The sequence below is a fragment of the Lasioglossum baleicum genome, chromosome 4, assembly GCF_051020765.1.
Source record: "Lasioglossum baleicum chromosome 4, iyLasBale1, whole genome shotgun sequence".
NCBI lineage: Eukaryota > Metazoa > Arthropoda > Insecta > Hymenoptera > Halictidae > Lasioglossum > Lasioglossum baleicum.
This window is the reverse complement of record NC_134932.1, coordinates 6856570-6869876: the sequence shown is the minus strand read 5'-3', so window position 1 is coordinate 6869876 and position 13307 is coordinate 6856570. Positions and strand designations below refer to the sequence as shown.

Genomic DNA, 13307 nt, shown 5'->3' with positions numbered 1-13307 from the left:
CATTGATTAATACATTTCCATAACGAAAGACAATCTACTAGTAGAAAAATGTAGACGAACGGGTCAGATCTTTTCATTTAAGCATCTCTATCTTTTGGTTCTTTGTATGGCAATCCCAGAATACGGAAAACATCTTTCTCCGATGTTATTTTCTCTGCTTCTCCTGGCAATCCTATGGTGAGTTAAATCTGTTAATGCTATATTTAAATCGCTGAAAATATTGTCGGTACTAGATTTAAAAAATTGTTATACTACTCTCTCTTTTTTTGCTCACCTTCGGTAGTGAGACGTCTTAATGTATATTCATTTAAAGTATACTTCTTTCCTAAAGCATGAGCTCTCATATTTTTATTAAAAAGATCGCTTCCAGTGAAATAAAGGACAGCACAATAATATTGATCATAAGGTGCCAGCCTGATGTCAAGTCTTCTATAAGGTTTTCTGCGATCGTCTGGAATTTTACAGACGCCCTACACAGTAAAGCTTATGATTAGTTGTTATAATATTATTCTCTTTTGTAAAAAGAGACGTAAAATGTGCTCCACTTTAGTTTCATAACATGTAATCAACTGAAGTTAACACTGTTATAAACATCTGTGACTCTTGGGTCTCTTCTTTGGCAAAACAAACCATAGTACGATAACAAAAATTGAATTAAATAAGAAAAGACTTGATATATTTAAAAGAGAAATATCAATGTCCTGGAGATGATTAACACACCATAAATTTTGTTGCTCCAAGAGATATTGTATCAGTGATAAATTTATTTTTCTCAAGGCATTCAACAACATCTTTTAGGAGTGAAACTTTTTTCTTAGAATCTTTCTCTGTGGAAGAGTATGTTGGATGTGTTATCAGAACATCAATGTCTCCACTTTCCTCTCTACCACGTCTGTAACTGCCACAAACTGTTACAATATACTCATCATTCAACTTTCTGATAGCATCTTTCATGATCTGTTCACTCTGCTCTATCTCTTCTCTAGGAATTCTTTTCTCAAAGTCTTCAAAAAATCTGAAAAAAGAAACGACTATCAAAATGATAAATTTAATCTTGGACCATATATATGGTCTAAGAATTTAATCTTGCAAATAATGGTTTATAATTGCTTTATTTTCTATTGCCTTACTTCAGTCCAATTTTTTGATGATGATTGAGTTTACTCAGGTGCTTCTTTAAATCATCTATGTTTTTTATCCCATCGTCAACCAATTCCTTTGCTTTTGCAGGCCCAATACCAGACACTCTTGTCAACAAATTAATCGCAACATTGTTTTCATCTTTATTAATCTAAGGAAACATGAAGCTTAGGAATTCATATACAGCAGTGCATTATTGAACAAATGAATTAATATATGTACATCTTCTAATTTCCGTAACTTTCCTGTACTAAGAAACTCGTCTATCTTTTTCGCAATTTTTTCACCAATTCCCGGCAATTTCTTTGCTGCATCTCCGCTAGCTACTCTTTCAGGCAAACCACTCAAAGTGCCCGCCGCTTTTCGATAAGCATTGTATTTGTAAATATTTTTGCTGACATTCCGCTCGTAATTTGCCAACTCTGTAATTTCAGTAAAAATAATTGTATCATGCGTGACGATCACGGTTACGATCGTTCCGACGACTCCAAAATAATATTAAAACCCGTTACGTTTCGTAAAGGTAATTCTAAAATCCGTAATGGTGATAATAAATAATGCGACGATAAATTACCCATTAAAAAATCACATAGATCCTGATTTGGGTTTCCTGCATTGTCAGTTGCCTTTCGTTTTCCCATCGCACGTGTACGTGCGTGTACGTGATACAATTGTGCAGTGGCTTCGTAATTCCGAATAGGTATTGATCAGTATTGATCTTCACCAGTTAATTTTTCTCATGAGTTGTTTCTAGCCTGCTGGATTGTTTCTTAAATTTGACACCACGATCATGCATGTATACATATATTTACTCTCTGATACATATAAATACAAGCAAAAATTCAACGAATTATAGTGGGCGCCAGTTGGTCGATGGTCGATTCACTGCATTCACTGTGCTCCTAACCTGTCCTAACCTCCTAATTCAAAGTGAATGATGGTGTCATTCTTAAATACGTATTGCTGCATATTGATTAGTACAGTTCCACCTGCATAGCAGTTATGAATAAAAGAAATAAATACCTATTTTATTCGTAGAATCTGTTTTATTCGTAGAATCCGTAGAAATTCGAGGATAATAATGAAGTGAAACCAAACTTCAACGCTTTATATTTATTTCGAAGAAACAGATATATACAGTCTTACACACAAATATAAATTCTCTCTTCTAAAAGGAATCCTTGCTCAACAATTTGTCACTATACTTTAAAGTCATTATAGTCTCGTTCCATTTAAGTAAATAGAGTGAAACATAGTTGTTTCTTTGTCATGTTAGTTTTATATCTACTGTCATACACTATTCCACAAAATACAATTCACAAAAACAAAAACACGATGTCCCTTATGGAAATCCTATTTGATCTTTATAAGTTTCATATTTAATACTTGCACATACTACGAATAAATAAGTTTTGGCATCGTTTTTCGTGTCAATGAATTTCTAATAAGAGTAAGAATACATCAGACTCGATGTTTAATGTAAAACGTGAATGGGCTCATTATAAACGAGCATTAATGTTCAAATGTTAACCATGATAATTTAGGAACATTTTCTAAGTATGTTCAGCCACATTAGCTAGTAATTTTCTTCCTTTTCAAACATTGGATCTTAAAGTGATCATCGCAATGTTGATTTAGGAACATTTTCTAAGTATGTTCAGCCACATTAGCTAGTAATTCTCTTCCTCTTCAAACATTGGATCTTAAAGTGATCATCGCAATGTTGATTTTGAAACTTGACACAGATGGTAGCAGAATCACATTTATTGGACGGATCTTTGTACCTCAGTTCTAATGTCAAGTTATCATTGATATTAAGTAACGGGCTTGAATTGTATATAATTATGTGGTAGATTAAATCGACGACATGCGAGTATAACCGGCATGATTCTTTAAGCAGCAACTGGATATATAAAAGAAAATACTGAATATTAGAACGAATACTCCAACGTAAATATAAATCCACAATTGTGGAAATCTTCCTGGTAGCCATAAAATAGTAAATTCTACAGTCTTCTCTTGAGTATCTAAAAATAAAGGGACAGGATTAGCTTTTCGAAAATATGTAAATCCAATACTTTGACATAAAATCATTATTTTTCTTTACCAATATAGGCTAAGCCATATCCTATATGAGGTGTACCCATTCTGTACGAACAGGTAGGCATTTCCACTTCGTGAATGTCCCCTACATCCATTCTTAATTGATACAAGGGTGATTCGTTAGGAGGTAAAATCCAAATCTCACTCAATTGGTCTGTGGCTGTATCTAAACTGATATGCATGGCTTTATGCTCGTGTGCGGTAAATATAATTTGAGGAGACAATTCTTTCAGCACCTATTAACCAAACGTAACTGTTAATAAAAATTAGAAGTGTGCAAAAATCCCCATATATTCGAGAATTCCGAATAAAGTTTTTGATCCATTCCGAATCGACATTTTCGGGCAAAATGAAATAAATGAAATAAAAATTTTGTGGATACGTAATACATACATTTTGCACGAAAGCACCAGGCATAAACAGTAAAGGCATATGACTGAGCACGATATTTGTTGTATTTCTTTCAGCGTAATCATTAAGAAAGGCATCTTTCGGAGCTTCCGGCATTGTATGCGTCAATCTATTTACCTAGTGGAGATGATAAACATTACAATTTCTTGATACAAACTAAAACATTTCATAATAATGCTTTTGACATTACCTTGAAAAATGTTACCGACTTGTAAACTAAGGTGTCAGACTGTGTATACGCAAAATTAAATCTGTTGTTCATATTAAATGAGACCGAGTCTTCTTCACCTCCGATATCGTTATCACCAGGCAAGTAGATTTTCTAAAAGGTAAAATTCACCTAAGTATGATAGAAACAGGAACAGTTAATAAACACACATGACGATTATCGTTCTACCATTATATGATCAGGTATGTCAAATATAGAATCTAATCTTCTCTTGTAATCTCTAAATTCTTCTGCATTAGCAATGTGTCCTTCGTCCATCAAATCTCCCAGAAAGACAACTACATGCGGTTGAGAATGATCCAATGCTTTTGAAAACGTCTTCTTTAAGTACCTGGAAATAAGACACTGTGGAACAAAACCGAGGTCAATTTCTAAATTTTGTTGTCAAGAGTGAAGACTTTTATCAACAAATTTATCAAGTCATTTCACGTGTCTTTGCAACATTCCATATAAATTAATTCAATCTATTTTCGACATTGATTCATTGATGCGTAACGAAACAATCTTCAAAGACTCATGAAACACTCTAATTAACAGATTAATTGTTATTCATACCTATCGCTATCCCATTGTGCCACCCAGGCACCAAAATAAACCTCTGTTTTTCTGCCCAGTATCTGGGGATCCGCAACAAGTAACACTTTCACACATTCCGAACATTCTTGCACGGACCACTTGAACTTTTGTATATCATAGACTAGAAACTCATTATAAAGAACAGTAACCAATACAACAAGACCAACAGCGATCGCTCTGTTCTTCAATCTATGTAACAAAACTTATTGATAATAAAAGCACAATAACTGTTGGAAATTATTTTGTTTGTTGTGAACAATCATTTTGCTATGGGTATGTTTATTTACATACTGTGTGTAGCCAAGAGGTTAAAATTAAACCACTAAAAAGAATATAAAGAAATGAAATTCTTAATTGTTTTATACCAATTTCTTACTGACATAACAATAGAGTGTCAATATGTAATAATGAAATGGAAACGAGTCTGTCATTTCTATTACTTCCTTTCAGCATTAGTAGAAACTAAACACTATAAAGACTATATGTACATAGTTGAATATATCATGCTCATTACATAATAAATAAACTTTACCTGTTTCGCCGTAACATAGTCATGACATTTAGTCTCGTCTGATATCATTAGTAATGTTAATATTTCAGTAGATCAATGCATCATTCACTATTTATATTGTTCGAAGCGTAAGAAACCTTTGACATGAACTCATTTTCCTATGGTACATGATAATCTAATTAACTATACAGAGGTTACGTGATTAAGAGAAGTGCACTCCCTTAAAATTCCATATTCGTAAAACTTTCGCACGTCTCGAAGGAATTACGCTTCAAGTAGGGTGTGATGTATAAAACCGAGGTTTGATATCTTATCAAAAAATTAAGGAGTTACGCAAAGATTTTGTTTGAACCATGGTCGGTTCGAAACAGTTCGAAAAGAAATCTGCGTTCGTGAAGCGCTGCATAATTTACTATAGATGGAAATGCATTATGTACGCCGACAATTTAGTTTTTTAAATATATAGCTGCATGTAAGCGAGAAAAATATTGTTCCAAATAGCCTTTATAACGATTAATATAGTTTAAATATAAATGATATAGTTATATGTGAAATATTCATAAATATCACAAAGAATATATATATATATATATATATATATATATTCAGATACGTATATTTATCAAATATTTGATAATCGGCGATTCCAATATTTCATGTCGCAAATAAATGAAAGGAATAAATTGGGAGGATACATATAGTATATTCAATAAACATAATATGTTATACAATTTTCGTCAAATATTATAATTAACAGTTTTTTTACATATGTACATACATAGCATAAATATTTGCAATACAATTGTTTATATTAAAGTGTTATGTACGAAATATGAGAATGCTCATGTCCGGGATTTTTCTATAGACTATAGACAAAGATAAATCGTATTCACTTTTAGCATGGAACAGAACCAAACAGAACCTACACCCACAAATGAGCTATAGAAGTAAACCAGGCATTTTCAAAGGCTATGCGGTACAATCAGGTACAATGCGCAATCTGTATACAGTAATCTGTATTTAGTCTGTACCCTGTACTACATATATGAACTGTGCTCGGATCAGCTCGGATTGGTTCGGATCGAGCAGTTAATATTCCACCCAAGTCTGATCTAAATAGATACACGGAAACGGTAACGGTGCGTATAAACAATTTCGCAGGAATACCTCTGATATGATATCGTTTGTCCGTTGAGCAAGCGCTAGTTTTTCATCAAAACGTTTCGAGCACAAATGAAAAGAACCTTTCGTAACTCGAAAGAAGATATTTCGAATTGCGTAGTAGTTGCTACGTCGATAATGTCGTTGGACTTTACGCAGCAAAGTTCCGGTGATTCGGTGAGTGTGCTCTTTTCAAACATGGAGAGGTTATTTGTTTGAAATAATATGTGGGATTTAGGATATCGGAGTATCGCCGCCTTAGCAAGTGTGTCGAGTGGCTGTGTGTTTCTGTACAACGTTTGGGGGCCGATTCTCCTTCTAACGATTTTGCTTTTCCTCACTATTTACGCGTGCTATTCTTTGATCATCAACGACAGTTCATTGGCGCCGCACGCGTCTTTTCTTTTCGATTATTGCGTGCGCGTCTTTCTTGAAGTTCGCACACATTTCGAGAGTATCGCCGGACAAATTTATCGGTGGTTACGTACATTTTGGGAAACCGCGAGTCGCCGTTTTTTCGAAATCTACCTAACCAAGTTCAGGATGGACAGACGTCGTGGAACGCATTATCAGCTCAGCGCCGATCCGTACCCCACCAGGAGGAATTCGTCCAAGTTCGATCCAATAACGCAGCTCAGCCCAATTTCAAGAAATCTGCGAGAATCGAACGCGAACGAGCTGGTTCGACCTAAGTCGTACGCCCGTAATTCCCTAACCAAACTCACAAGTACACCGATATTTTCACAAAACAACGAGGAATTTGAGAATCAATCGTCAGACGAGACTCCATCCCATAGTGGGATATCCCCCATGTATTCTCGGTACCGTGATTTATCACACGGAGAAGAAGGGTCTCCATGGGGTACTACGATTAGTCCAAAAGCTCGCGTGACAACGGACAAGCCATCCCTGTCGCCGGGTAGACCTTTATCCTCGGCCAGGTATAATATCGATGCAAAGTAAGTATAGTTTTCTTTCTGCGATGTAGATGTTTAGTTTGTATCACAGCATTGCTACTATACATTTTTTCCCTTATGTTACAGAGTATATCAAGACGTAACTTCTCCAGGTCTTGCTGGCAGATTAACAAAATATGCAGCGGAAGCTAGCAATAGGTTAACTCATCAGTCTCAGTATCAAGTGGGACAGTTTCCAAAAGTAAATCTTCAGGGTAGTCCGGTTCCATTGATAAATGCGAAATGCATAAAGACGAAAACACCGGTGATCGTCAGAGTAGCACCACCGGATGCTGTCCGTTACTCTCCATCTGGGAAGCAAAAAATATTGTCAAATATGTGTGGTTTGGATGACAGTCTTGACTTGGAAAGCGTTCCCTATGGATTCAGAGAGATGCCGTTGAAGAGACACGCCGAGAGAGAGGAGATTGCTTTCGACTTGGCTAAAAAGCAGCGTACAGGTGGTATTCCTGCAAACGAAATCGAGACTCTGGACGAAACTAAACAGAAGAGAAGCAGAGACGAGTCCTCGAGATCAGAGGAAGACATCTCGCCTCAAAACAAAACTGTTAGACCCGCGAAACGAACCAAGACACCCTCTTGTTACGATATTTTGCATTCTTTGAGTTCCAGCAGGAACTTAGTTTCCGGCATTAAAAGAAAAGCTAGTAAGTATAAAGTCGATATCGTTCCCCTTGTTATTTGTTATTTCATTCTGTTTGATCTGTCATTTGAATCTTACACACCGGATTCGTTTCACAGGAGATTTTTCACGAAGCGGGACACCAGACTTTGAAAAGCATTTCAAGTCGTTGGAATCTGTGGCAAATTCCAGTGCCCAAACGTCACCTAATCCAGGCACCGAGATCACGAACGGCAAGTACCGTGATCACAACGAGGCAAAGGCTTCCGAAAAGCTTCACCCGAATGCGCGAAACAGTTTCGATCGGATAGAAGGGAAGCTATCACCTTTGAAGGGAATTTTGAAGCCTAGCTCGAAAACCGTGGAGACAGATTCGCGCGATACAGGGAGAATCGATGCGAACCAAGGGAAGCGGTACAATGGAGAATCTCGAATCGCAGAATCTAAACTGACCAACAAATTGTTCATGAGAGCGGAACCGGAGAGGAACGAGAAATTGAGAATGCTGGTCGAAGAGCAGGGCAATATTCGAGCGAAATTCACTACGGACGACGTAGAAGAGATCAAGAAGGAGGATATAGCGGATATGCGGCAGACCAGCATGAAGGCGAGACTTCAAAGTATGTTCGACGCGATATCCGGTAAAGGTGAGTAAGGTTTATGTAGAACCGTTCGACGAGCAGTTCCATTCTTAATTTAGACGATTCATGTCTCCTTTCAGCAACTAGTAAAATCAATCCGGACGTAGTGATTCAAGCGGAAGAGGTAAACACCGCGAAATCTGCTCCGTCTTCTTCAGCGAGTTGTGCCACATTGAAATCTTCAACAACTACAACGAACGCGAATACCACGCCAATCTCTACGTCGGCGATCGCTCTGGGTCCCGGAACCAAATCGCCGAAACACGTGGCCTTCGACCTTCCGAAAAAAGAGACGTTGTTGGATTCGAATACTTCGAATGGCAACATTCCAGTTTTGAACCCAACTTCTAGTCCGGTACTAACTGGATCATCCGAAGTCGCGTTTACGAACGCACCTGGAAACGCGATTCTTCCGTCGACCGCAACGAGTTTGAACTCGACCATGGGAAATTCCAAGGTTCACGGTTTCAACGTGGGCTCGACTACGACAACAAACAACTTGGTTCCGTCGTCAGGAACGTTCACATTGGCCGGTGGCGATCTTTCGAATCATCGCGCTTCCACCATTTCTGCTCCGTTGACGGTTCCCCGGACAACACCCTCGGCGTCGCATTCGATCGGAGACACGACCAGCGGCACTATGTTCTCCTCTATTCCAACGAGTATTCCAGCGAGTATCCCAGCGAGTATTCCAACAAGTATTCCAGCGAGTATTCCAGCAAGTATTCTAGCGAGCTCATCATCTCTCGACGTAAAAACCAAAACGAACGAGTTGCTAGCGCCACAGAAAATCCCGTCGATGTCGAACACGACGTCGGGAACAAGCAAACCTGCGTTTCCGTTGTCGCTTCCGAGTGGTTGGTCTGCGGCGACATCTATAGGTTCCAACGCGTTAGAAAACAAAGGACCCAACGTGCTGACACGTGGCATTCCCGCTACAACATCCTCGGTCACACCGGCTACCGCGGTACTGACTCCAATGTTTGGTTTTGAAAATAAGAGTAGCACTTCCCCGCTACCTTTGAAGTCTGAAGCGAGTTTTGCGTTTGGCTCGAGTTTTGGTGGGAACACGTCTGCCTCTGTCCCCGCCTTCGCTTCACCTTCGCAGAATAATCAAGGCGTTAGCGATGCAATAAAGCCTGCAGCAGCTTCTACCGCATCCAGTACGAATCAAGCACCATCGTTATCCAATCCTATTGCGACCATGTCGGCAACAACTTCTGCTTTCGATTCGTCGATGAAAGCAAAAACCACGACGCCTCTGTTCCAATCGACCGGGCTTCCGAACTTTTCCTTCGGCACTGTTTCTTCGGGAGCATCCGGTAACGGCAACAGCAACAAACCGGGATTTTCTTTCGGCAATATAACGTCGACCACTGCCGCGACTAACGTACCGACGGGTACATCGAACACGATGGTATTCGGTAGCGGCAATAATAATTTGAATAAACCAACGTTTGGGACAGCAGCGACAAACAGCAGCAACGTCGGCAATAGTTCGCAATTTAATACGAACGCCGTCTCGATATTCCGGAATGCCGCTACGACGTCGGCTGGATCAGTGTTCGGAACAACGCCCGGACAATCGATATTCGGTGCTTCTTCGACCGCGAGCACGACCGTAGCGAGTAGCTCGAGCACCACCGCACCACCGTCTTTGTTCGGTTCGCACCCCGCCGCAACGTCCGCCAATTCTACGACGATCTTCTCGAACACGACGGTGTCTGGGGCTTCCTCGGGAATAGCGAACACGAGTTCCACTTCGATTTTTGGCTCTGTCGCGAAACCACCCTCTTCCGGAGAGACCGGATCGATCGGCAACAACGTGTTCTCTAATACGAATCCAACGTCCGCTTTTGGAACACCGGGTAATATCTTTGGCCAAACGAAACCTCTGTCGGAGAACTTGAAGAGTACAACAGGAACGTTCGCTAGTACCACGACGCCCATCTTCGGAATACCATCGACTACTGCGGCCACTCTCAGTAGTACCACGAGCATTTCGAGCAACCCAACTACATCGATTTTCGGCGCCACAATTGTTTCCAAGAACACAACGGCACCCGCGTTCGCTGCTACGAACGTCACATCTCCCGTCTTTGGATCTCACAGCAACACCGCCTCAGATGGGCAAAATCCTATGCTACATGCTTTCGTTGGCACAGCCAACATATTCGGCGCAGCCCCATCCGCATCAGCATCTACACCAGCATCCGCATCTTTATCCGCGTCCGCAGCCCCTCCCATATTTGGATCCCCTGCCGCTTTGTCGACCTCCGTTCCCGCAGCTACCTCTTCTTCCGCTCCGCGTTCCACAGTAATTTGCAACAGCACACCTAATACATTTGCGGGTCAAAGCGCGGCTAGTTCAACGTTTGCCACGCCCGCTAACGCTTCCGGACCAGCTCTCGGTTCTACCGTTGCATTCGGCCAGAACAAGACTCCGACGTTCGGTCAAGCTTCGCCGTTTGCCACGCCGAATGTGTCCACGACCGTGTTCGGATCCGGAAGTACAAGTAACGCGAACAACAATGCCGCCGGCGGGTTTACCTTTGGAGCGAACCAGAAACCGCCGCAGCAGCCAGCCGCCAGTTTTTCATTCAACGGCAGCGGTAACAATTCGAATAACAATGCCGCCCCGACCGCTTCGAAACCAGGTGATTATTCATGATTCGATGTTCGCGCAATTTCGTCTATTGTATAATATTGTAGTAACTCCATTGCGGGACTGTTCGAATGAAATGTTGTGTTTCGTTCGCAGGGACTACAGGATTCAACTTTTCTGCTCCCTCGACGACGCCGGCAATCAATTTTGGTACAACAAACGCACCGACATTCAACGCATCAATGCCTGGCATGTTCAGCATCGGAAGCGGTTCCACCGCCCCAAGATCCAGAAGCGTCCGGACTAGAAAGCCGAGATGATGAAGAACATGAATCTCTTCGTCGACTCGATTCGACCTGACCCAATTCGGCTCCGCTTCGCTATACCCGTATTTTCACCGACATCAAAGAATTATCAGGGACAACGCGCAACGTGCTACGCAGTTTCAAAGAGAACCATTTACTCGTTCAACGACTGGTTGTCATTTCAAAATACATCTCTCGTCATTGTTCAAACGTATTCAGATTGTACATACGAACACGTTCAAACGATTCTTTTTATTCGCACCGTTTTAAAGTCTGTTTCGCACAACTCGCGCGACCGACCAGTGAAAACGAAGAGAAACGAGAAAGGAAAAAACAACGGGAAATCACGTAGCCGTTTATGCACGCGAATTTATCTGGTAGTTTGGGTAATTTGTTCGTTGAACGTAGAACGTTTACCGTTCACTGCCGATAGTTCACTGTTCACCGTTCATCGTTCACAGTTCGTCGATCGATTCGTGGACGGCGGAAAGCAATGCTCGCTTTACCCGTTAACTTTTCACAAATGGACGAATCATGGTAGATTTTTGTTTGCGATGTTTGACGCGATTCGTAATGACCAATCGATTTTCAACAAGCGTAGTTTTAACGTCGACGAAATTCTTTTATATGATAAATTTATTATTCGGTATCGCGACTGCTTCGTGTTCGTGTTCGTATCCGGTACTGGTGCAGTTTCTCCGAGAACGGTCCAACGGACATAATGTATTACCGTTGTTCCCGAGGTAATAACAGAAAGCAGAGAAGCTGCTTCGCGTTTCTCTTCAACGGCGTTACCTGGAAATCGAAGCAACGCGATAATAACAGTGAATTAACGAGATTTCCCGGTCGATCGATGATTATTGTAAAAGAATACGCAGTTATTTTTTTCTACGCTTCAACGAGGCAGATGTATTTTCGAGTTATTGTACAGTTTAAGAACGTCGGAAATACGAACGTTGACGCTTTTCGAGTAAAGTTTCGTTTTACGTTTACAGTATTTTTTCCCGACCTTCCCTCCTGCCAGCGGAATCGAATTTCGATATTTCTGAAAAATGAACGTCGATCGGTGACGAGTGAAAAAATCGAGTTACGGACTTGGAACAGAAGGAAAAAAAAGAGGACGAGAAAGCTGCAAAACTATAACGTATAAGACAGTTCTCCGGTATTTCTAAAAACAGAGGTATCCAGAGTGATAATTCCAAACTTGGGACGTTTAGCACGACTAAAACATTCGAAGAATCTACTAAAATTTTTCTAAACGATCATAATAGATTTTTTTTCAAAGTTTACAGCGGTAGCAGTAAGAGCGTTTAAAAAAGAGAAAATTTATCGTTGTGGACCACGATTTGGATCGAGTGTAGGTATCGTATTAACTAGAAGGAATAAAAAGATATTGAAAAATAAAAGTGGCATCGTTTCGATAGAAAATGTTCGTTTATCGTGTAATGCATCTAAGATAGGTCTTCATAACATAGGGGTACGAGATGGGCAATCGCACGGTGCTCCGGTGCAATAGTTGGCCTTTACCACGAACGCTGACCAGTGCCGAGCACTTCGATTTGTAGGTACGCGCGCCTCGTTACTCCACGTATTATGCTTTGTTCGAAAAAAGACTTCTGGGACGACACAGGGAAAAGAGGAGTCCGATTGGTTATTAGCATACACATCATTTTGCTATTGGTTGAGGTGACAATGCTGCGAATAAAATTATGGAAAAGTAGATGTGGCGTCCCGCTGGACTTCATTCGAGTCATGCAGAGTACTTTTCAGCGTTACCAAAGTTTTCAGTTTAGCCGTAAAGCTGTAAGAATATGTTGTTAAAATGTCAAATCGTAAGAAAACAATTTTTCCGGTCCATCGAATTAACGAGATCTTTTAATTAGTTTGGATCGAGTCCCATCGTCAGTGCGAAGGACTTTGGGGGCATAGTGCGAGAGCTAGGGTAAGGCTAAGGACGAGGACGATGACGGGGACGGGGGTGATGGAGATGGCGAGGGCGGGAGGGCGAATACGGACGCGAACTCGA

At 40.6% G+C, this 13307-nt stretch overlaps 3 protein-coding genes across 3 annotated transcripts; 1 reads left to right on the top strand and 2 right to left on the bottom strand.

Annotated features, from left to right (window-relative positions):
* Positions 1–32: 32 nt before the first annotated feature.
* On the bottom strand, positions 33–2053 carry LOC143208225 (DNA polymerase beta). The gene is made up of 6 exons (XM_076422430.1): positions 1715–2053; positions 1363–1562; positions 1131–1291; positions 721–1015; positions 275–470; positions 33–172 (listed from the first exon to the last, which is right to left on the bottom strand). The coding sequence occupies exons 1-6, from the start codon at positions 1779–1781 to the stop codon at positions 78–80; spliced, it is 1014 nt and encodes a 337-aa protein (XP_076278545.1). The 5' UTR covers positions 1782–2053; the 3' UTR covers positions 33–77.
* A 181-nt stretch (positions 2054–2234) lies between these two features.
* On the bottom strand, positions 2235–5395 carry Mppe (Metallophosphoesterase). Its single transcript, XM_076422429.1, has 7 exons — positions 4992–5395; positions 4439–4648; positions 4052–4214; positions 3845–3976; positions 3637–3771; positions 3248–3479; positions 2235–3167 (listed from the first exon to the last, which is right to left on the bottom strand). Exons 1-7 carry the CDS (start codon positions 5012–5014, stop codon positions 2995–2997), a joined length of 1068 nt encoding a protein of 355 aa, XP_076278544.1. The 5' UTR covers positions 5015–5395; the 3' UTR covers positions 2235–2994.
* Positions 5396–5991: 596 nt separating this feature from the next.
* LOC143208214 (uncharacterized) lies at positions 5992–12271 on the top strand. The gene is made up of 5 exons (XM_076422402.1): positions 5992–7090; positions 7175–7755; positions 7850–8377; positions 8452–11028; positions 11133–12271. Exons 1-5 carry the CDS (start codon positions 6357–6359, stop codon positions 11294–11296), a joined length of 4584 nt encoding a protein of 1527 aa, XP_076278517.1. The 5' UTR covers positions 5992–6356; the 3' UTR covers positions 11297–12271.
* The last annotated feature ends 1036 nt before the right edge of the window (positions 12272–13307 follow it).